Source organism: Cariama cristata, unplaced genomic scaffold (genome assembly GCF_000690535.1).
Source record: "Cariama cristata isolate BGI_N322 unplaced genomic scaffold, ASM69053v1 scaffold34056, whole genome shotgun sequence".
In the NCBI taxonomy this organism is placed as follows: Eukaryota; Metazoa; Chordata; class Aves; order Cariamiformes; family Cariamidae; genus Cariama; species Cariama cristata.
Window position 1 is genome coordinate 39,315 of NW_009622159.1, and position 24,668 is coordinate 63,982.

Sequence of the window (24,668 nt, forward strand, 5' to 3'; positions counted from 1 at the left end):
TAATATGTTCACCAGTATAGGCTTCCACAAGTAATTTACCAATTAAATATAGTGGAAAGAAAAATTGGATGTATTGCCATGTGAACCACAGGGTGATGTTGACGTAATGTTCATCTTTTCTTTGCGTTAGTCATGTTTTAAAATATTTGGAAAATGCTGTTGGTTGTTATGAGTAGGCTGAAAAGCTTTCTGTGGGCTTTCCAGCATATCACAATATTAATTTAAGCTTGAGGTCAGAATTAATCATTTTTGTCTCTCTCCCCTTTTTTAACCATCCCACAACAGATATGTTACATTAAGTGTTACAGCTCTGCCTGCAAATAAATAAAGTCCTGTCAGTCAGAGCTGTCAGCCGAAGTCCAAAATGTCTGCCCTACCACTTCTATATGAAAAAATAAATCCTAGCAGGAGGTTGAAGAATGAACAATATAATGGGAAGATTTTCTACATGACAGCATGGGAAGAAGTAGTATTTTTGCCACATTTTTGTTGTATTTCTGTGGTGCCCATTCATGGCCACTACAGAACTGATTTCCATATGTAAGGGAAGGGCACCAAGTACTAGTCTGTATCTTTAGTGGGCTTTCTGAAGCTGTTTTCATCCTTACTGGGTAAGATGAAATAGAGGAGGCTTATATATACAAATTCCAACCAAAGCCATTTGATACTAAAGTTGCAGAGAACTATATTGTTTTGATTGCTGTGTGTTTTAAGATAAGATTTTGCTCTAATGCATTAGTCTTAGCCATGCTAATTAAACTTGTTTTCCAAAGGAAATATTGAAGAGAATTTCCTAAATTCCAAAGCATATTCTTAGCAGTAGCTTTCCTGCAGTTGAGGTGGGAAAAAAATCTAAATTGCAGCTTAATACTGAGAAATTAAACGATAGAATGATATAGTGAAGTACAGTGATACGTAAATTCATAGATATACAGCTCGAATGTGCTTATATGCCAAGTGCTTCCAGAAACGTACAGAAGTGCGTTTGTAGTGTGTACTATAGTGCACAGTAAAGAACTGAACTCTAGTTACAACCAGCATATCTTACCAGTAAAGAATAAAGATACTTTTTATCTCCAGTTTCACCATACTGTTTAAACCAAGGAGCCTTTCTTGTAAGAAAATATTCCTTATTAGAAAATCCAAAGCTTTCACAATAGACTTTGATTGTTACTGTAAAGTGAAAGGAGGAGGAAAGCTTTCACACCAAAATGCTAATAATGTTCTCATTGTTAGTGCCTTTGTATTGCATATTAAGTGGATCTTTGCCTATCGGCCCAAGTTCTGCATCTTTGTAAGCATCTACCTTCCCCTAATACAGTCATCTTTGGACTGTGTGGTGGACTATACTTTTTTTTAGCTGGGAAGGAATGCTGTTTATCCTTTGTAAAGTATTCGCCCTAAATGCGGATGGACCACTCTGTTAGACTAAAAGCATGTGTTTGTTGTAGGTGGACTGTTAATACACCATTTCTATATTATTAAATGGTGCAAACCAGAAAAGGCAGTGCGACACGGGGTTTATTGTATGAGCAATAACTACTTTTTAAATGCCTAATGATTATGTGATTTAGTTTTTACATTGTGGTTTGATAAATGAAATGCTTGTGTTGTATTGCAGTCTCTTCAACCTCTCCAGGAAAAAAAGGAATTGAAATCTAATTTGCTAGGAAAGACCTGTACCTTTTAGGCAGAAAAAAAAAAAAGTCTTTCCTAGCAAATTATGCTGGACTTGTGCATTTTTATAGTCCTTTTGAAAGCGTGATGACAAGGTCAATAGTCCTGTATACATTTTCAAATTATTTGCAAGGTGCTGAATGGTAGGCCTTCTAGATTATTTTTTTTTTTTTTAAAATCTGCTTATTTTTATTTATACTTTCTAGGTCCATTCAGTGGTTAAATGTCATTGCAGTCAGATTCTGGGCATTCTGCCAAGTCTTTAGTATTTTCAGGCTGCTGGATAAAGTACAAAGAAAAATGCTTGTCTGTATTTCCTTGTAAAATTTTCAAGTAATATATAGCCTCAGAAGTAAGACCACCCTTATTAAAGTAAGAGCACAACTAGATGAAAACAGGACCGACTCTCACTTTCTCTGACTATCTGTACAGCTGGTTAGAATATAGAGTTCACTTAGACATGTAAGAACTGCAAATGTCCATGAATTAATAAGAAAGCCTGAGCTAGAGCTGTAGGCTTTTGGCAGCCAAAGGTGTCTGTTTTTAATAAGTGAAGATAAGCCTTTTCTGAAGTATTAAAACCGAACAAAAATGATTTGAAATTTTAGAAGCTCACCATTATCATTGCCTCTGTTACAACTGATCCTGTAGTTATAATACGTTTGTCAGAGCCTTGTTCCTATGCACTACAGTATATGGTTTCCACAAATGTTCTCATCCTTTTGAAAAAGAAATTACTTTGTGTATTTTTTTAAAGTTGTTTTTGTATCTCAACTTGACATTCACACTATGATCAAGCTGATTGTTCATTTCCCACATTAATTTCTGTATAAACATGATTTCTCCATATCGAAAGAACTTCAAAATATAGATACTTGCTTGCAAAGCTGACTTGAGGGGGAGTGAGTGCCATGTGCCTCCTTGTAATCTTTTGTGTGTGTGTATTTTGCTATATACATTGCACTGCAAACAGCAAAGCAATGTAGCTGCAGTATTTTTCCCCAACATTTTAGAAAAGATGTTTGTAAATGAATCTGAATGGAGATTGTTATGCTTTGATAAGAATTGAAAGGAAATCTGAGTGCATGCTTTGGAGTACTCGCTAGGCAAGGTTATTTTCTGTTGTAAGTTACAGACTTTTTACATGGGAGTTTGAGAACAACCGTGCTGTGCCTGCTCAGAGAATAGATAGGATTTAAGCCTCTGACACTATAATGACATAAAAACAAAAGTGGTTTTATTTTTCCTAAGGAAAATAAAATATAGAAGAAAGGAATTTAAACTTGATTGTTTGTTCTCATGTAATTGCTGCTTTTTACTAATTTCCTCTCTTTTTTCTTCTAAGTTTGTGCTGAAGCTTTCAATCCAGATGAGGAGGAAGAAGATACAGAACAAAGGGTAAGAACGAGTGAATTGCATCATACGTGGTTCTCTCTGCAGTTTGACAGGCAGATGTCTGTACGTCACCTTTTCCCTACCACTTGTGCATTTCGCTCTGAGAGGCTGTGTGGTATGCTGACATTGACAAAGTGACATAGCTCTGAAATTTAGGGCCACTTTGTCTCATGCACTTTTTTGGTCAGTATAGCTTTAATGTAATTTTACTTCAAAGGACTCGAGAGCTGTGCTTAAGTCTGCCATCTTTGAAATTTTGGATATTTTCCTTTCTTAATTATCTTAAAGGCTTGTTGAGGCAATTCCTGGAGCATCGATGCTGTTGTGAAGAATTAGTTAAGCTTTACCACAGCTGTTTCTTCATGGATGCTTAAAATTCCTCACATGCTTTTTTCTGCCTTTCTTGTCAAAGCAGTTCTGCCTGGGTAGGAGAAATACTTTGTTGAAATATTTTCAGACTGTGGCCACCTGTTGTTCTATTGTTTTTGAAAGTTGGGAATTTCTAGGAATTGCAAGCCCAGATACTGTAATTGTGTTTCTTTAGAGATGCTTTTATGTGAGCAAATCGTGTTGCCTGGCTGGTGAGGGTTGATGTTTTCTCTCTGGACTTCTGATGTTCCTTTTCCAGATTCCATTTCAAGGATGCTTACACTTCTGCAGTGAAAATCTAAGTCTAATTTTATTTCTCTTAAAAGAAAAAAAAAAAATTCATAAATAAGATGCTATAAAAAGAAAAAAAGGCTATGATTGTGTCCGATCATCAAAATGTTTGTAAACCTAGATACATTTATTCCATCAAAAGTCTTAATTTTCCTGACTGCTGATTCAATATTCAGTTTTCTTTTAAAACAACGATCTGAGATCTGCTCAACTCTGGACAGTGAATTTTTAGAAATGCCTACTAATGTAATTGTCTTTTGGAATCCTTGTTATTCCAGAAATGTAGTTAATGTGGTGAATGTGAGGTAATTAATATTTTTATATATGTTTTTGTAATTAGCCCCCAACAAGCACATTTATAAACATTTTTATGACGTAGTGAGTGTTGGTTCCTTTAAACTGATGAGATGTTTATAACTGGAAAGAAGTAACAAAAAATAAACTCTCAAACAGCAAAGTGTTTATTTAAGTAATTTTGTTGGAAAAAAATAAACCCTGCTGCTTAGATAACTTCTGTTATTAGATGAGTTGAGATCATATGTATCATAAATCTTATAAACTACCTATATGCCAACAATAAGAATAATGGGAATAATATAGCTGGAGTTTAGAAAGAAAACTGTTGACTTTTCCTCTGTTCCAAATGCTCAAGCCTTGGCTGTATCCGTGGCTGGGTTAGCAGGGAAGGGAAAGGAAAAGCCATCCTCTTCTTTCTTACCGTTCTTGACTGTTGTTTTGCATGTGTTAATTGTCAGCATAATATATTTCTTATGCCTCTTTCTTGCATTTTATGTTTTTATATAAATACTGTTCATGTAAACAACAAAAAAGAACTGTATATTTTGACACTCTTAAATTATGTTCTCTTTTTCACTCTGAAGTGAAGGTTCAGTCTGTAATCCTATTTCTTTGTTGTCACGACAGTTTTGTTTTACTTTGTTTTAAAGGTAGTTCATCCAAAAACTGATGAACAGCGATGCAGACTGCAGGAAGCATGTAAAGATATCCTACTTTTCAAAAACCTAGATCAGGTAATAACATTTTAAGGAAATTTTAACTGGAGTTGATGGTTTGTAGGTACAGATATCAGTATTATCTAACAGTCCAGACATTTGTTTGCATTGTGATAGTTCATGAATTATTAATTATATGCAGGCTGGATTGGGGTGTGTTTGGAGATCAACAGTCAATGAACAATATAAACAAACATGTCAAATTGTCGGTTACCATGATTGTCAGATACCTCTCCCTTCAAATTCAATTTTCTTTTTTTCTGTTGGAGAAAAGTTTGGGTTTGTTTTTTTAAATTCTTTTGCTTATCTTTCAGTATTTGCTGTTGGGTACCATTGCACCTGACTTCCTTTTCCTTAGGAAACAGTTCATAATTTTACAGGCAATTTAAAAAGGAAATTACTTACGCAAATGTGATATTGAACACTATCCCCATTTGCATGATTTTGGATTTCTGCCCCTTAAATGCCAATATGTCAGTAAATTTTCTGTAAATGAATGTGAAGTAATGTTTTTCGATATGAAATTTTAATGAGGATCATAGGGTAGTTCAGGAACAGACCTTTCAAGATCCTCTAATCCATGCATCTACTCTCTGGTCTGGTGTTTCCATGAAAACAGAACTGACATCTGTACTACAGGTTGGGTAAGAATGAAAGCTGTAACACCAGCGATGCTCCTTGCTTCCTGATTTGAATCATTGAGCTTTGCCTCAGATATGAAAGGATGGACGTGATAGCTTATGGTTTCACAAATGCCGCTCAACTTTCTTTGAAAACCAGCAAGTTCTACCAGTTCTTGGTTGCTGTACAAACCCCGAGAGTCATTGAACTGCATTCTCAAAATAATTGTTGAAAGCTTTTGATTGCAGCAGGTTTGAGGAATTACCGTTCTGTCAGAAAGTTTCCTTGAAAGCTGTCCTTTCCAAGACTGGCCTTTCTAAGACTGTTCTGGGATTCCTGTTGTCATAAAGCCTATTTGCTTAAGACATTTTAAAGGTTCCTTTTGCAAGGAACCTGATCATGTACAGTAAAAATGAAACACATTTAAGAACATTCAGCAGCTTAAAGGGTATGTACAAAATGTGATCACCATTTGAATTGAGTAGGCCAATCTTTGAGCTTCCAGCAAAATCACCCAGAAGCAAAAAGTGATAACCAGTTTATATTAAAAAATGACTTTGAAAAACAAATTTGAGCTGAGAAAGTAGGCTTGGAAAAATACTGCTTCTTGGGAAAAGCTTTCTAAACAGCTGAGAATTAATGGAAAAGATCTTAACTGCAACTGTTAAAGACTCAGGCTTTAAGATAGCACATGACTGAAAAAGATGACATTTGATTATAGTATGATAAAGGGCACTTAGCAGAGAGGGGGAGAGCTTTCCTAGTAGTGGGTATAAAGGGAGTATGGAACTTGCATCCTTTCACCCCTCCTCCCAATAATTTCTTTTTAACTCCCTCTGTATAACGCGACTGGTTTGTAGAATACCCGCTGAAAGGCAGAATGTATGGCTGCTGCTCTTGCTCAGTGTATATTGTCCTTTAATAACTGTGAGGAACGCTTTCAAATTAAGGCTCAAAATACGTTCTTTTGCTTCTTAACCTCTAAAGAGTGTCATGTAAAACTGTTAAATACAAGTGAACAAACCCAACAACAATAAAAGTGCATAAACCCCCTTTAGGAGTAAATATGATTGTGTGACTCAAATGTTCTGGCCAAATTCATCCCTTTTCCACTGGTTGCATTGAGGTGAACTCTGCTGAATTTAGGCTCAGTGGCTCAGCAGCCCTTTTAAATGTATTCACTTGCATGAATAGTTACTCTAATACTTCGTATCAAACACAAGGGAGCCTGGGTCCAGTGCTTCACTTCTAGAGAGGTTCACGTTGAACTTTGGACTAAAATCAATTCAAATTGTCACAGAGGTCAGCCCTGAGATTTTGAGTGTCCCCAATGATAAAACTGATTTATGTTTCAATATAAAGTGCTGGGGGGAGCAAATAACTTCTCTCCTGTTAAAAGCTCTGTATGATGTATCACGCATAGGCTCCACAGTGTCTTATTGATGAGTTTGTCGAATCCTGGTTAGAACTGAGTTTTGTACTGGGTGAGAGCAATGACTGTTGTTCTTACCAGCATGCTCAGTACCCATATTTAAATCAAGACGGTTTTTTACAGTTCAGAAATGTGACTAAGCTTGTCCTTTTATTGATTGATAGAAGACCTCAGTGCTTTATTTACTTAAAATGATGAAACTTTGCCTGTTTATGTTCCAAATAAAGCATTATTGAGTTACAGTATTTTTAAAAGGCTTTTTAAAATCTGCATTGCTTGCTTTCTGACAACTGTTACTTAAATGTATGCTGTGAAATACGTGGTTAAAATAAATGGCTTTCATGCCATGATTGTTTATTTAGTTTAAATATCAGGAGAGTTTTTTAAAAACAGAATAGGATTCTAGTGAAAAGATAGGCAATATTTTCAATATAGTGGTACCTACAGATGCTGCAATGATTATTCCCAAATTAAGGAGTGCAGTAAATATTTCAAGTGTATCTAGCAGCATAAAGGCTAGTTTGCATGTTCATGCAGTATATTTTTAGAAACTCAGCTATGATCTACATCTTCAAATTTGAACATCTGGTCATTGAAAATGCAAATGTTTATTGTTAATGGACTTCGAAATAGCATCTCATCAGAGAAACCTAGCTTCAGTCTTCTGTGCAGACCAGCATTATCCCATTTTCTGTATGTGCTCCTCATCTGTACCTGTCTGATCTCCTCTTGTGCTGGAATTGCAAGTTCTTTAAGACACAGACTATTTAGGGAAATAACTCTGTATAGAGACTTGTTCAGTACAGTCCTGATCATGACTGGGACTGTTAGATGATGACAGTCCAAATAAGTTACTAGTAAATTGTGGTGCAGTTTCTAGACATATGTACATATAACGAACTATATGTGCTGTTGACATCATCAATATGTATCCATTGCAGTGAAGCTGTGTCAGATTATACTAAGTGAGAGCTTGCTGTACATGTGTACTGAAATGGTATACATAAATTAAGCCATTTGCATGTAAATTTGAGGTAATAGCTCCCCTGTAATAGAACTATCTATGTTTGTCTGCATTATTGAACTTATAATCTGGAAACAAGTGAGGTGCTAGTGGAAATCAACATTTCATATCAGTATTACTTGTATTTCCATACAGTAAAAATAATGCAATGCATGTTGCGCTTCACTATCCAGATCAAGTCAAATGAACTTGCCCTTGTACAGCAATAATGCTAAGGTGTATTTTCTGAGTTGGGTGTTTAGTGGTTTGGTGTTTTGTTTTGTTTTTTTTTTTTTCCCACTAAGGTTTGTTTTATAGGAGCAGCTGTCTCAGGTTCTTGATGCCATGTTTGAGAGGAAGGTGAAACCTCAGGAACATGTGATTGACCAAGGTGATGATGGAGACAACTTCTATGTCATTGAGCGGTAAGCAGCTGTGCCTTTGAAATGTAGAGTATATTTCTTTTCAGTTTCTTAGAGATGGCACGGAATGCTTACTGTAGGACAGTTTCTGAAGGAAATGTAATTTTTACAGTCATTGCCTCTTCCTTTGGTCTTTCCATTTTCTCCTTTAGGCCCCCACTGACTTTCGGATCATTTGCCCAGGAGCAGTCAAATTTGACAGAGGTGGACATTTCAAACCTGCTGGGTTTTAACACATTCTGTATGACTGCATTAAAAACTCAAATACCACTTTCTCCGAGGGAAGGGCTGCAGCATGGGCTTGCCTATGATTTGTTCAGTTTGGCTTTTGTGGCCATCAGCATATGCGTAGCTTAAAATCAGCCATATTACATGCTGTCTCTAGGCCAGGATGTGTTTCTTCTGAAGAAAGGAGGGGGAAAAGCAGCAAAAAACCCCATATGGTAAGGGAAGGGATAGGAGATTATTTTGGGGAAGGAGAATATAGGAAATAAAAATCCATGGTAGTGGCTGCCATGGAACAACCTGGATGTTGTCCAGTTAATTTTGATCACTGACTTGAGAGTGACTTTTGGTTACTTTGCTCCTGATGGTCATGGGATTCGTATTAACAGAGTTTAAGGTGCCATTTTGCAATCTCTTGCATCAGGCAAATTCACATGATGATTTTGTGGATCATATATATGTGCAACAAGCATAGAATAGATATGTGTGTGCATGCGTGTTTTCAGTATCTTTTACCCTTTTGGAAGAAATTCTGGCTAATGTTACTTCTAATCACTGTATTTGAAGAAGAATTAAGGACACAGATTTATTTCCTCATGCAAAACTGTAATATTAAACAGAATATTACTGACTGAAATATAGATGTCTTTTGGAACATGATCTTAAACTACTTTTTGATACACTGCTATCATATCACTTAAATAATGGTAGCATTAATATTGTATAAAATGCTTTCAAAGCAGTTCTTCAAGACAATGTGTTGGCTTTTGAATTGTCATTTATGCTGTGTTTAAGGAATCTGCAAAAGAATTTCTAGGTTAGAAATTGTTCATTTTAAACAATTGTTGTTCAATTTAAGGACATTCCTCTTTCTGATTAGTGGAATTACAGAACATAAGGCTTCCTCAAATGTATTCTGACCATATGCACGTTCCCCTGTCTTCTGCCATACCATCCCATTAGCCTAAACCAGTGCTCTGTTTCTACACTCAGTTATCTCCCTCAACCGCTCTACCTCAGACCAATCCCATGACTGGCTAGATCAGACAAGTTCCTTCTCTTGCTATGTTTGCTGGGAAGATCAGGTGGTCCCATGTAAGAGTAAGGTACTGCAGGTCAGAACTCATGGGAGCCAGAGCCACCAGCTCTGCAAAGATGAGATGTATGCACAGCAGCAGTTCCTAGTCTTGAGGAAAATTAAGATCAGTTTGGGAGCCTCTCAAAAATGTTAGATACCATCAGCCTATTTTGTTTCTGTGTAAAGCTCTTAACCTGTTGGTTACTAAAAAGCTATTCCTGCTATGAGTTTTAACCTAAAATAAAGAGGTGAAATGGAACCTTATCTTTGATATTCAGGTAAATGTTTTTATGGTCTCTCTTCTACAGATGTAATGCTATTCCACAATGTTTTTTTTTCTATCAAGAGATAGTTGGGTTGGAAGATTTCAGTTTTTTAAGTTTTTGTTTTGTTTTACTCTCAAGGTATAACACACCAGTAACATAAATCTATTCCCGAAAGTATGTGGCAGAAAGGCTGTACAGTGAGGGAAGTTAAACTTGATGTTGTCTAGCAATAGAGCTGTAAACACCAACTTGGCTGCAACCTTATGTCAGATATTCAGTTATTAGAAAGAATTCTATGGTTATGAATTTTCTATCCCCCTCTCTCCCAGTCCTTTTCCAGTCCTCCTCCACCTCCCACCCCCTCATTTTTTCATGTAAAAGACTAGCAGGATACTGGTGCTTGTGAAAAACTACAATATTTCCACTTGCCTGCAAGTGCAAATTCAGAGGACTCTGGCTCTTTCAAGGCATCAGTAGGCATGTCTTGTTACTCTAAGTCATTAATGCCTAAATATCTCTGAGGATTCGTTTCTTCCTGAATGAACAGTGACTTTGTGTTGCAGGTGTAACTCTTTAGCTTTCTGGCACAGGCCTCTTTTTTTTTTGCCCCCGAAGTCTTCTGGTTGTAATACTTCCTCACCAGATCCTTTTTGTCTCAGTGTCTTTTACCATACGCAGAGGGACAGCAGGCAGGACAGATGCAACCTGAGGATACAGCAGCTCTTTAGTGCTGACTGCATGGAAGGGAGAGCTAGGACGAATGTGTTGCATGGCTAAACATTAGTATGCTCATCACTGCTGAGGAGGCACCTGATGAGTCTTTGCTGATTAAGCAGTCATCAGTTGGGAGAGGTAGCATTGGCATATGTTGCCTTTTGAACAGACTGATCCACACTCTTGCTGAGTTGCTCTCTTCTGCTTTTCTGCCTTTCATTTTTTCCTTGGCGTTTTATATTTTTTCATATTTTTTCATGTCAGGTTTTTTTTTTTGAGTCCTTGAGCTCCTAATGTTTACCGTTTCAATAACTACACTTTGGTCTGTGTTTTTGTTCTTATCTTGCAGGGCTTTAGCTTATGGACTGCTCACAGCTCAGCAACAGTTTTCTCAATAAAGCTGAGCCAAGGTCACCCAGTGGTGCCTCACCAATTTAGTCCTTGGGCCACAGACAACTGAATGCTTAGCTGAAGGTTACGTGGCTATAGTTGTTTAGAAATACATGGCACTAGTAAGTGACTTTCAGGCTGAGGGATGGGAAGAAGTTGTTGCATTTGCTTAAGGTGCTGAGACATGGCTCTTCTAGATCAAAAAAACCCTATGAAAATTATTGCCTCTGGTGCCTCTCAGAGAATCATTAAATAGATATTGGACATTACAAGAATTGGTGAAACTTTCCATCAACACTAATCCTTATTTAGTTTACTGTTAGCATGCTGTTGGTTTCTTTCTCTGTCTTCTAGGTGTAAGCAGTAGAGTGTAAAAAGTGTCTGGTAAGGATATTATGCAGTCTTCATGTGCATAGCTTCTTCCTTTTGCTTTCTGGGTGACAAAGAGAGATTAAATTTCTTGGATCTTCTGACGTGTCTGAATCTGGCCTATCCACTATTGGGTAGCCAAGCTCTTCTCTGGGTCTGAAAGGCTTTAATACAGTAGACCCTCAAGTCATTGTGCAAAGCTTCCTCACTTTCATGTATTTTAATTGTTTGTTTGCATGTAATGTCCACTTTGTGGAATCTTCTGTAAACGAAGCTGGCATAAAGCTGTCCTGTAGTACTTTTTTTTTTTTTTTTTTTTAGATGCAGCAGTGTTCAAAGATAACTAACAAACCCAGGGCTATCCATCAGCAATCCTGAAAGACTCTGCTGTTAATACTAGGCAGGTCTCACCAATGAGTCTGTTCCCATACTTTGTTACCATCAGAAGTTTCACCTGCTGCCATTTCTGGTGCTTCTGGTTTTTTTTCTTACGTGCCTAATGATGTTCTGGGAGATAATACCATTCCTTCTGACAAAGATCTAAACTCCTGGGGAAAATTATATGTGTGTTCAGCTGCTTAAAGCCAGGAAGGTGTTCACTACCTGCTTTTCTCCAAGGCTTGATATATTTTGTAAAGTCTCTTAGGCCAGTGGGTAGTCCCTGGATGATCTCTGAATGCCATAGCCAAGAATGAATCAAGCCTAGTCGAGCTATGTTTTAAATTTTTTTTTTTTTTAAAGCTTCAAGCATAAGACAGTCCTGAGGGTGTTAGACACTTGTTTGACTTTTAAAGGGCTACCTTTCTGTGCACAGCCTGTTTCTTCATATGCAGTTGCAGTGGTGGAGTTTGATCCAGATTTTTGTCTTGAGCTTTGACTCGCTGGACTTGTACCTTCATCAGAGTAGTCTTTTGATTCTTAGCAAATTCTGGGATACTGTTCCTTTAACTTCGTTATAACATAGGAAGTGTGCCTCTTGGAGAACGGGGTGAGGAAGCCTTTCCAATTTAAACACGTTAAAGCTCCCTATGAATAAAGTGCAAGGAGGCTTCTGGTACTTGAACACTTTGCTCTTGATCTGTTCAGAGCTCCTGGCTAGATGGTAGCAGTTTTAGAGAGCTTTCCTCTTTCTAGAAGTGAGCTATAACCAAAACAAACAAACAAAGGAATTAAAAACCTTTTAGCTTGGCTGCTTTAATTTGAAACCAGTGTGACTAGAGGGGGACCTGTTCTGCAGAACTGCTGGAAATTACTTACCCATGTTTCCTAAGCTTGTGCATCCTACAGTGTCACCTCAGCACACAGAGCTTTGTGAGAGTTGAACAGATGCTCTTCAAGTTTGAACACTGCATGCTGTAACCTGTGTTCTTCAGTAGCCACACCTCCATAGCCATCCACCCATGTATGATACAGACATACCCTTAAGCTGGAGTTGAGGCACAACCATAGGAGCAGGTGAGCAGTTGGATTGAGTGTATCCCAAAGGTACTGTAGAAGCACTGTCACTGAGAAAATGGGTATAGATGGATCCGAGTCACTCTTTAGAAGCCTCACTGGATAACATCCATGCTGTGAAAAGACAAATACTGTTAAAAACAATAAACTACCTGTCACCCTGGCCAGAATACTTACAATAGCAATGTCAAAGTAGTATGCAGAGGAAACCAGGTAGATCCTGCCCAGATCTATCAGGAGTGAAATGCTTTATTAAGAGAGAATTATTTTGAAAATAGCGTAGATAGAAGCAGCTTAGTATCAGTCAATTGGAAAGCTCAATAAAGCATGTTCCATCTCACCCAGCAATAAGCAAAAAGCTGGCGTTATGATTTGTACTGGCATGTTGTCTAATAAAAAGCACCTATTCTGTTGTTTTTCAGGGGATTGTATGATATTGTTGTAGCAAAAGACAACCAGTCACGCTGTGTGGGCCGCTATGATAATCACGGCAGTTTTGGGGAACTGGCGTTGATGTACAACACTCCTAGAGCTGCCACCATTGTTGCCACAACAGAAGGAGCCCTTTGGGGACTGGTAAGGAAAGGAAGTTGTTCTCATGTGCATAATATTTTAAACACTAACTCACCATGTCCAGTGCTTCTTTGGTATGGCTCCTTGTGCTAATAGCTATTTTGTCCTGATCTGTTCTCCCACCTCCTGGCATAAGAGGTCCATGGTGCAAATCTTTTTGGCCACCTTTTTAGAACAATTTGTAAAACCTATATCACTAGTTTTATCTGTCTCTTTATTATTTTGCATTTGCTGTAATTGTGGCTTTTGTTAGGGGAAAAAAAAAAAACAACAACTGCTTTTGTTTTCATCCTGCAGAAGACAGGGGAGGCATTAATGCATGTATTTAATGGGAGGGGGAAAAAATATGTAAATTATGTTCTTTATTTTCAACTCACCTTCCTACCATTTTGTCTGCTTTAAAGGGAATGGGAAGGTGTTAAATATCTTCTTGAGGATGTCAGTAATCTGAAGAGCTAGGAATACTGCCCAAAGCTTTGTTTTCCTTCAAAATAAACTGTCACGATATTTCTGGTCTCTTTGTGTTACCCTGGAAGAGGTTCTCAGGTCAGCATGACCTATGAGATACCAAGCTAAATGATGGTGTTGCTTTGTCTCTAGCCCAGCAGTGTTGAATGTGAAACTGTAGACATTAGTTTCCTTTTTTAGTTCTTTTCTCTCTACTATTTGGATAGGGTTATTTTCACAGTGCTCTCTTACTCATCTGTGAGGGCTCACATAATAAGCGGATTGTGCGATCAGCGAAGCCTTTGAAGCCAGAAGTGTTGTGTGCTTTCTGTGTGTGCTGGGCTCCTCGGCAACTATCGCTGGGGGTTGGCTATGTGTTGTGACCTTGATTATAGGACTGATAAGCTGCTACGCACGGTGTGCTTATGCAATCTCAGCGCTTCCTGAGAGATCTGTCTTCTGACTTCCCTTTTCTTTGTGAGCTGAAAGAAAAGATTTTGGTAAATCAAGGGAGTAATGTCAGAATCTAATTTCTTGAACAAGACAGAACAAAGCAGCTACCTACAAACTGAGCTCATTCATAAAAGGAAGAAAATGGGAAGATGATTCTTTGTTCCAGTTTGCCTTTGAAAAGAACTACACAAATTGGGTTAATTTTGGGTTTGTTTTTTCTGTGATTACATTCACTTAATTAGCAAGGTGTAGTTGAAGGGAGACCTTTTGCTAGTTATATGTCCTGTGGATATTTTAACTAAGGCTGTATTTTCCTGACTAAAATTTTGGATACTTCTTCCAGTTATTCTGTCATTGGCATGTTTTATTGTACTATTTTGTGCCTGATGTAATTTAAACATTATATTTTTATTAGTCTGCAGAAGTCATTGCTAAAGCTCATGGGTTATCTGCTGTTTAGGAAGTGTGGATTACTCCTGCTGCATTTCAGACTCAGGCCAACGAAAGTCTGGAAGGCTCAGGCATAAAGCAGTTATCAAATGTGGGTCTCTTCTGGAGCACAGAAATATCGTCAGCCTTTGCTACTGAATGTGTCTGGGGAAAACTTCACGATCACACACACTTCCTTCACTGCTCTGCCTTTTTTGTTCAAATACTGCTGTTTCTCCCTCACTGATACTCTCCAGCAAATGAATTGTGAATTTTTTATGCTTTCGCAATTCTCCTGACCATTTCTGTACCTTTCTGCTTCTCCAAACATGTTCATTTGAAGAGACCTCTGCCACTGAAGAATTTCTTTAAAAAAAGAAAAACAAAACAGTCCCTCATGCTTTATAATTTCTTGTTTTCCTTTCAGTAACAGTAATACCTTTCTTGCCTTCATCTTTCCCCTTCTTCAACTTTTATATTCCACTAGCGTCACCTGTAGCATTGTTTCAAGTTACAAGTATTTGCAACCTGCATCCCATAAAACTGTTCTCTTACTTGAAAATACCTCTTCACCGCAAAATGTCTCTGCTAAGGTATCAGTTGATGTTTTCAGAAAATGGGATCCAGAGGAATGGCTCTCAGGACTTTGGATGTTTCTGCTAATTGTGGTATATGTAAACTTAAAAGGTGGTGGTTTCGGGTTTTTTGTTGTACCATTTTCCTAACCAAATTTCTGCTACTTTCCTCTGACTTTTTTTTTATTTGTTACATTTATGGCCTCATATTGTGTAAGATAAACTCTGCAGCTGTCACTCTCTTCATAATTTAGTGCTGATCCTAACAAGGACCATGGGCATTATCGTAACGCAAACACACCAAAAATACCTGGTGGGCAAGTGCCCTTCCCCTTAGCCTGGATGTGCTGTTTAGTTTCAGCTCTCTCACGGCCTTTCTCATCGGTATTTGCTGTAGTTGAGCTCTGCCTTTTCTATGTGGAAATAAAAAGCATTTTGTTAAGATCTCTGACAATAAACTCTCAAATATGTCTGCCGTTGCAGGTAGTGAGCCAGGAGCTGTGGTTGACTGGGCGAGCTTGCCTTCGCTCGGGCACCTAGTGCCGCCCAGTGGCCACGGAGCCTGCACATCGCTAGCTGCTGCCTGGGGAACAGATCAGCACAGGAGGGGTGGCAGGGGCAGGTGGGAATCTTGCCCAATGTTTGGGCTTCAAAACTAAACCAAACGGTTTGTCCATCGAGAAGATGCTTATGATACACGTAGACAGCTGGCAATTAGGAAGCAGTGGTTGCAAAAAGCTGGCTCTCGGATCCTAGGTGGAGGAGTGAATCAAGCCTCTTGCTATTTGATATCCTGTTCCTAATCTATTTATTTGAGATCCGTATAAGTCTCCAACTTACTTTTGAAATCTGTGACTCAAGTAGAGAAGAATCCAATTCAGACTTGGTCCTGCTGTTGCCTTAACAAATAACTGTTGGAAGTTCCAATTTCCAATGGCTTCAACAAGAAGAGCGTAACTTCTTCATTGTATGCAGAAGCATGAAAGATATATTAACAAACAGCCAAATGAAATCCAAAGCCTCAACCCTGAAAAACAGTACAAGATAGACTAAAAATTGAATTCTTAAATGCTTATCTGAGAAGGACCAGGTCTTACAGCTCCCTGTTTTTCAATTTGTTTTTGCAACAAGTACTCTCACAAGAGCTGTTACGATCACCATTGTGATGGATACGGTATCATTTTAACGGCTGGCTTCTCAAGCCTAGTGTTTGTTGCCAATATTACTTCGTATTTGTCAGTTCTTTAAACAGGGAGCATTTTAGTAAAGAGGAGTAATGTACTTCTCTGTGCTGTTTCTTGCAGGATAGAGTGACATTCAGAAGAATTATATTGAAAAACAATGCAAAGAAGAGGAAGACATATGAATTATTTATCGAGTCTGTGCCCCTTCTTAAATCCTTGGAGGTAAGGCCTCTCAGAGACATCTGCATCAAATTCTTGCATTAGCATTAGCTCCGCAGTCAGCGTTTCTGCTGTATCAGAAATCTGTGTCATTTTTGCTTAGAACAAAATTTTAAGAGCTGCTTTGGTATCACGTTTACTGTACAACTTAATTTGCATTGTTGAAGTTGTACACTGTTTTTTTCATATGTTTTATTCACAGTAAGCAATTTGCTGATTTTTATCTCAGTCTGTGTAAAGATTTTTAAAAACTCAAAAAAAAAAAAAAACCCAAAACAAAAAGGATCTATAAATATGTCAAAGAACAGGTATTAAAGTGAAAATCGGAACTCAGGGCTGTGGTTTCCTTTGAGGTGTGATATTGAAGTTCTAATACAGTCACTGGGATATTTGGCCTTCATCAGCCATGAATGATTTTAAATTTGAGACAAAGATGTAGACTGTAGTAGGTCTTGCTTTAACCTTAACTGATATTCAGGAGGTAAACTAAGAATAGGCTAAAGGGAAGCACTGCGACCTGGGAACAAAATGATAGATGTCATGTTGAAATGTGCAGTGCATGACGTTAGGAACAATGTGTAAACTGTCACTTCTAAGCTAGTGATTCAGCCTGTATCTTCAGAAGGCTTTTGGAGCCATACCAAACTGCTTTGAAATTAGTATGTGTCTGTCTTTGCCTTGCACCGTAACTGACATTTTCTTTGCTCTCATCATAAGAATATTTTTCAGCATTAATCTTTAGTATTTGAGAAGAGCTTTTAATCCCTTTGAGAGAAGATTACAAAATTGCAAAGTATCATTAGATGTGAATAGCAGCCTCTAATATATATTATTTCGGACATATGTTGGTAGCTGTGGAAGGGGTAAATTGCAAAACAACTTCTCCCTCAGTGCCTGGCTTAAACTAGTTCTCTCAGTGTGGCTTTTTTTTGAGCAAAAAAATGACTCATAAATATTTAAAGATGTAGAAAAATAACTCATTAGCACTGGATGGATTTTTGCACGATGCACTGCAGTTGAATCATGCATGGATCAGAATTAAGTTTCTCAAACATAGGCTAGATTAAAGTGCGTTTGTGGAATGAATGGATTACAACTGAATCATCTGTTGAGATATTAATTTTAACTGTAGGATTTTCTTCCTTTCTTAATATGTTTTTTTTACACTGCTCTGAAGCAATAAAATTGTTTTGTGGTATTCTGGATGGGCAGTGGGAAACACTGGAGATAAATTTAACGGTTCTTTCTCCTTTCTTGTTTATGAAGACTCAGGCATGCTCCATTGTATGTCAGATTAGTACCTCTTGCCCTTGCTGCTGGGCATCCTGTTGCAGTGCCTGCTTACGGTTTAGAGCTGGTATCCTTTTCATATCCCCTTCCTCTCTTCACTCCAGGAATGAGTTCTGGGGCACAAACTCTCTGCATATTCAAGTATATGGTGTTTGAAATATTTTGAAAATGTGTTGCTGGTGTTGCTCATTGAAGCTTGTTCTTAGGAAGTTTATGAATTTTTTCTGAGTGTTTTTGTCAAATTTCAACTGCATCTTAGAGGAAATTATCCCCGCCGCCCACCTTTGCTCTAAACCAGCCAAATCAGTTATTTATTAACTTTTGGGGGTAAGAAAAGCACACGGATGGGACACCAGACAATTTTCTTTCCCTGTTGATTATGGTAGTCTTGAAAAATGTGGTGCAGTATGACAATGCCATTGCAGGGGCTGTATTTTTCAGTACCTGGATACTGCATGTTTGTGTGTCTAGTTGAATGCCTCTTCATTTCAGGGCTACAAAGTTCACCAGAGATGTACTATAATAGATGATTATGTTTAATTTTCCTCTTTGTTCCAGGCATCAGAGCGAATGAAGATAGTGGATGTTATAGGGGAGAAAGTGTATCAAGATGGGGAACGTATAATTTCTCAGGTACTTGAAGTCTAAGTTTATCATTCTCCTTTGTCTGCTGCTTTTTTTCTTGCTTAGAATTGAGTTATAGAATCCTATTACTTGGACCAACTTGGTACTTAGTCTTCTAATACTTCCAGTTTGTTTAACTACTCCTTGAATGTTTGAGGAATGGCCAGTATGTCTTTTGCTACAAATTTGTTCTATTAATTTAGGTTCTGGGTTTTTCTTCTCTCATCTGTTTTTTATAAATGGTCTTTGCAAGGTTTCAAGAGAAGTATGCCTTAAGAAGCTGAAATTAAATGTCTGTCTATGCAATTTGGCACGAAAGCCTCCAGCTAGACTTTTCATAGGCACCTGTGACCATATTAAACAAGGAGTCACAAGCATGTGGTAAAGGCATCTCTAATTCCCAGGTCTGACTAAACAACAAAACTAAACAATCCAACAGGAGTATGATTTGGATGAAAGTACATGAAGTCATTGGGAATATTTCACTACTTGGACCCAACTCAGTCAACTATTCTAAGAAACTATCAGGGTTAATTAAAATCACTGTTTTTCCTGATGCTCTTAAGGAGAGTATTTCAGTGGTGGAGTAGTCTAGCTTCAATTGACAGCCCTTGGTTGTTGGCATATGTTTTGTCTGCTGTAACAGATCAAGGCCAGAGTGGTGGAACATGAAGCTGGACAAACTCAAGCTAAAACTCTGGGATTTTTTTTGGCTATGACACAGATAACTTTTTGGAACACTGTTAGTGATGAATCACTGGAATTTTGCATCAAGCTTAGCTTGGGATTGCTTTCTTTGTTGCAAAAGTCCTCTGGTTCAAGTAAAAGTTAATGCAAGAAAGTCCTGGGCTTACCTGAAATTGCAGGCTTTTGATCACAGCTGTCATCTTATTTTATAAACAGAATATGACTCCTTGATAATGTCTGGAATAATTAATCTTAATTACCTTGAATGTCAGATAACTCTGAATGCAGGAAACCTTAGTTTGCTGATAACCAAATACTGCCAAATTACTTCTCTCCAAAAATACCCTCAATTTTGTAAGTTGAAAATCTTGTTGCTTAAGACCCTGAGAAAACTGAACTCTCAGCAAAACCAAAGCTTATAAATCAGTCTCAAAACTGGAAACCCATGCAATCAGTGATCCAGTTACACAGTTGGTTTTAATCTTTTGTAGTAACTGAATTAAGGACAAGTATGTAATTACCCTTAAAAGGAGGATTAATAGTCTGGATAGGTCTGTGTGATGGTAATACACTGCTAAAGATGATGAAATTTTATGCTTGGAAAAGATGTGATAGATCTTACATTACAGCAATTGCATTAATGCCATGAACCCCTTTTCTCTCATGGATAATTTTACATTTTAATTTCCTTTCTGGAATTTGACCCTACACTTAAGGGCAGTATGCTTTAAAGCACTTGAAAATTGTTAGTGCCTGCTGGTGTTATGAGGATGGCTCCCACTCAGTTGGTTTTCATCCTTTTAAAAAAATAAGTACTTTTTCAGTACTTACTCTTTCAGAATTGTGCTGACTGTATTAGTTCATGTTGTAGTAAATGGCAACAGTGAATGAAAAGCTTTGTGCTGGATGGTTTATGACTGTCCCTAGGAAGCTTAGCTAAGGGCCTAATTTCTTCTGTAACTCCGTGTTTAAATCTTGCATCATCTTCTCCCAGCCCACGTTTCATACTCAAGTTGTAATCATCTCTCTCCATCCTTCCCATCGCATTCACAGTCTCCTTGCCTGCTTGACTTAATGTCACATTTCTCTCTCTCCTCATATTGTTTCACAGTTGTTTTTGCTGAGCTGCTCCCATTCCCTCATCAGTTTTTTTATCCAGCCTGTCTCCCTGAAGCCTTTAGTCCTTTTGTTTCTGATTCGTAGCAGGAGGCACATGCCAGCTCTCCACTCTGACTTCCAGTCCTATACCGAGCCCACAGGGGTTGGTATAGAGAGGGAAAGTCCTCTCTGTCACAGCTAAAACTTTCAAATTACTAAGTTCTGGCAAAGCTCTCCAGACCAGATGTAAACTACGATCTGTTGACGGCCTGCAGCCTGATGTGGATTAGATAGATGTGAAAAAGGTTCTAGAAACTCACAAAATCACAGAATGGTGGAGGTTGGAAGGGACCTCTGGGGGTCATCTTGTCCAACCCCCCTGCTCAAGCAGGGCCACCTAGACCCAATTGCGTAGGACCATGTCCAGATGGCTTTTGAGTATCCCAAAGGATGGAGACTTCAGAACCTCTCTGGGCAACCTGTGCCAGTGCTTGGTCACCCTCACAGTGACTTTTTCATAGAAACAGCTGAATTTGACTAAACCAAAATTTGCAATTTCACACTCACTTACTCAATAACACCTTGTGGTATCTTTCTTGAACTTGATATAAAATGGCTATACATTTTTATTTTCTCCCACTTGCCCTATGTGACTTATTTCCTTTAATGATGCTATTGAGTGCTTTATTCCTTACCATTCTCACTACCTTTACACAGCTGTTGCATCATTCCTCATGTGGATGACTTGCATTGTGGACTTGGTTTTCTGTAAACTATCCTCCTCTTACTTTCTACATTCATGCTCCTCAAATACAGCTATTCTGGGTTCTGCTGATCTCCCACTATTTTACCCTGGATTGACCGAGCTCATACTTGATTTAATGGAAATGGATCCTTCTTATAGAAACACTAAATTGGTGTTTTATTAAAAGTTGCTTCTGGAAATTCTAGGCCCTGCTTAGTTTCACTAACTATTGGATGCTTCCATCAGAATAAGAAGATTTGCACTTAAGTGATTTTGTTATATAGTCAATCTCCTTTGCTTTTTCCTTTCCACCTGCCCTCTCACTGAATGATGTGTACCAATAGGTCCTTCCCCTCTGGGTTCCTCTGGTATATTACCTAACCAGTCACCTTTTAATGTTAAGAATTTGAGCGTTTGTCAATTCTAGCAGATTTCTGCACAAGGCCTAGTTCAGAGTGAATGCTTTAATACCATTTATACATACTTTTACAGTGAACTAAAAAGTAATCTGTTTTACCTTTTCCTCTTTACAGGGCGATAAAGCAGATTGTTTTTACATTGTAGAATCTGGTGAAGTAAAAATCTTGATTAAAAGCAAGGTGAGTTCAAATTGGGTGATTAGGCTTTAGGTCAATCCCCGATTTGATTGCTTAATACAAGCAGTGTGAAAAAGCATACCCTGACTTATTTTAAGATATTATTTTATTCTGTTTATCATCGTCACTCATGTGATGTAGGTTGTAAATCCTCATACCTGTTCTGAAGTGGCCAGAAGTCACTTTACTAAAGTTGGAAAGTCTTCTGCTTGTATCCGCTCCTCTGCGAACTAACCTGATACGCTTTGCCTGGCCTTAAGGGTGGACGTGAAACTTTTCTTCTAGGATTATAGAAAACAGCAACTTACAAAACCTGGGGTTTGTTATCTCTGGTGACATACTAGACGTTGGCATTTGAACGGATCTCTGTACAGTCTGAAGGAGCCTTAGGGAACAACATGTTGTGCATGATAAAACCTGTGTTAGGCTAATGTAATAGCAGTTCCCAAAGCGGTAACAGTAAATATCTGCCAATCTCAAAACTTGTGGGCTGGCATACACTTTTCTTATCAAAGTTCTAATTGAACATGCTGTTAAGGCATTCCACCACTACAAGTGTGACTTGGGAATTGTTAGTTTAAAAGCCCTAAACCAGTGAGCTGTTGCACATCTGTAAGATATCTGGGATTAATTGCAGCCTTGTACAAAGACAGAACTGTATGCAAATAATTAAAATGTACTGTTTAACAGACTATGACAAGTAAAGAAGCTAACCAGGAAGTGGAGATTGCCCGGTGTCACAGAGGGCAGTATTTTGGAGAGCTTGCGCTCGTTACCAACAAACCCAGAGCAGCCTCTGCCTATGCTGTTGGGGAGGTCAAATGTTTAGGTAAGCAGATGTTCTCTGTTTCTAGTTACCCTTTTCTGGTCTTTGCTTGTTTTGTGGACCATGCCTGAGTGAGCAGCTATTCAAAACCTAGCAGCCTTTTGGTAACTGGCGGTCAAATGCGAGAAGCTAGGAGCATGGGCTGGAGCGGATCTCCACGCTGAAGTTTGAGAAGCACCGCTGCTTCCTTCCGGCAGATTCTGATTTTTCTGCTTGTGTGGCCTGTACTCTTTGAAGGGGTAAGTAGCATCAGCTTCTTGTCTACAGCTTGTTTGTCACACACAGCTTTCAGATTATCTTTTAATGCCAGTGTGGTGTGTGTTTGGCTTCTGTATTTATCCTCAAGGTCAGGTGTGTATTTCATTAATCTTGTTTCTCCAAATAACAGTACAGAGGGAAATTGGAAATACAATTTCTGTTTCTGTGGCTTCTATTGAAGTCTCGAACTTGAATGGATTGGACTGGGGGTCTGTGTTCTGAGTTCAAAAAATAGTTTGGCATGTGGTGTCCTTTTTGACAGAACGATCTTGTTTTCACTTCTGTTCCTTTGCAGTTATGGATGTGCAAGCATTTGAGAGGTTGCTTGGACCCTGCATGGACATTATGAAGAGGAATATAACACATTATGAGGAGCAGCTTGTGGCAATGTTTGGCTCTAGCATGGACCTGTTGGATCCAGGGAATTAGGCACAGGGTACCTCAATGCCTTCTTAGTTCAAGACACAGAAAAGCCTCCTATCAGCAACACAACTCACAAGGAAAACGGACACTATGGAACAGTTACTGCTGCTGTCTTCTTGGGCATTTTAGAAACCATAAACAAGTCTCAGCACAGATGGATTGCTCACTCCCTGCCTCCACTTTGCTGCTGATACTTCATTATTAGACCTAGATTAAAGATGATCCTAACCCTATGTTCACTTACTTGGTTCAGAATGGCATCTGTCCAACAGTTCAAGTGCCTGAAACCCAAAGTGTGCAAGATATAGAAGCCTCCTTCCTTCTGGTGTTACTGTTGGGATAAATTTTCAGATCAGATTCTGTAGTGGGAGTTTGCCTGTTCTGCAGAGGCAACCTGTGGAATATGAGCCTTTTATGGGCTTACTACCTTCATCTGATGCTTTCCTTACACAATGTCAAATTTGCTTTTAATTGTAGCATCTGGGTTTGAAGTTAAAATATCAATGGACCCAATTAATAAGGTGGCACTGAAGCTTTCTTCTACCTGCTGAAAGCAGCAGGTACTATAGCTCTTTAAACCAAGTAAACCGAGCTGGGGACATGGGAGAGTCTGCTTAGCAACAAAATCCAGAAAATGAAGCATTACTGTATTTTAAGTGTTTTCTGAGCAGCAAAGAAAATTGTCTTACTCTATGCTGCCCAAAAAAAAGTGCAGTGGTTCAGATCAAATGGCCTGAAGGTGTCATAATTGTCATCTCCCCAAAGTTGCTCCTTGTTCCTGACACTGAGTACATTTTATTGTGGTGAGATCACAATGTATGACCTTCTCTTCCTTACAGAGATCCTCTATACTGCTAGATTTCCCAAGGTGCTGTTGTTGACTTGGGTCAGTTTTAAAGCTTTTTAAGGAGGTGAATGTTTTGTAATTTAAATGAAGACTACTTCTGTACTTGTTTACAGGAGCTCCCCCCCGGTCCTAACATTTCACAGTATTCTAACTTCATTAGACACTTGGATGCTTCCAAATACCACATTGATTTGCTAAACTTTTCAAAAGTTGGCAACATTTGACTTTGTAAAGCAAATGTCTTTGCTAACTATGCAGTTGGTGTGTTTGAGGAGTCTTTTTGGTTTAGGTGGTAACTAAGCTAATGATGTTTATCTAAAATACCTGTTAAATTTGCAGCATTTATTAGGTAGATTCTATTTCTATAGCTTTAATGACATTAATTGGCATACTGCTGAGATTTTATCAGAGTATTATCTAAATAAGAATCAGACCATAAGGAGGACATTTTTATGTTGTACAAACAGAATATTTATATTAAGACATTGAATTTGTAGGTAATAAATCTAGTGACCCTTTGAATTTGCATTATTCTGCAGCTCATGCAAAACTTATTGTTTTATGGGGTTATAAAATTTTAATTGTGGATGCTAGTGTAACAGAACCTGCTTTTTTTATTCCTGGCCACGTGAGCAAGAATAGAAGGATGCTAATGTAGAATTCCTGCTTCTGGT

General features: G+C 38.3%; 1 protein-coding gene across 1 annotated transcript in view; it reads left to right on the plus strand.

Moving 5' to 3' along the window:
- PRKAR2A (protein kinase, cAMP-dependent, regulatory, type II, alpha) overlaps positions 1 to 23,638 on the plus strand; it is a gene marked incomplete at its 5' end in the record, with an annotated part of 38,598 nt that extends 14,960 nt beyond the window's left edge. The window contains 9 exons of the mRNA XM_009702244.1: positions 3,023 to 3,075; positions 4,680 to 4,763; positions 8,120 to 8,226; positions 13,143 to 13,296; positions 16,502 to 16,603; positions 18,449 to 18,523; positions 21,578 to 21,643; positions 22,331 to 22,469; positions 23,020 to 23,638. Of these exons, the coding sequence (XP_009700546.1) occupies positions 3,023 to 3,075; positions 4,680 to 4,763; positions 8,120 to 8,226; positions 13,143 to 13,296; positions 16,502 to 16,603; positions 18,449 to 18,523; positions 21,578 to 21,643; positions 22,331 to 22,469; positions 23,020 to 23,153 (914 nt within the window). The remainder of the gene's footprint in view (positions 1 to 3,022; positions 3,076 to 4,679; positions 4,764 to 8,119; positions 8,227 to 13,142; positions 13,297 to 16,501; positions 16,604 to 18,448; positions 18,524 to 21,577; positions 21,644 to 22,330; positions 22,470 to 23,019) is intronic.
- Between the last annotated feature and the right edge of the window lie 1,030 nt (positions 23,639 to 24,668).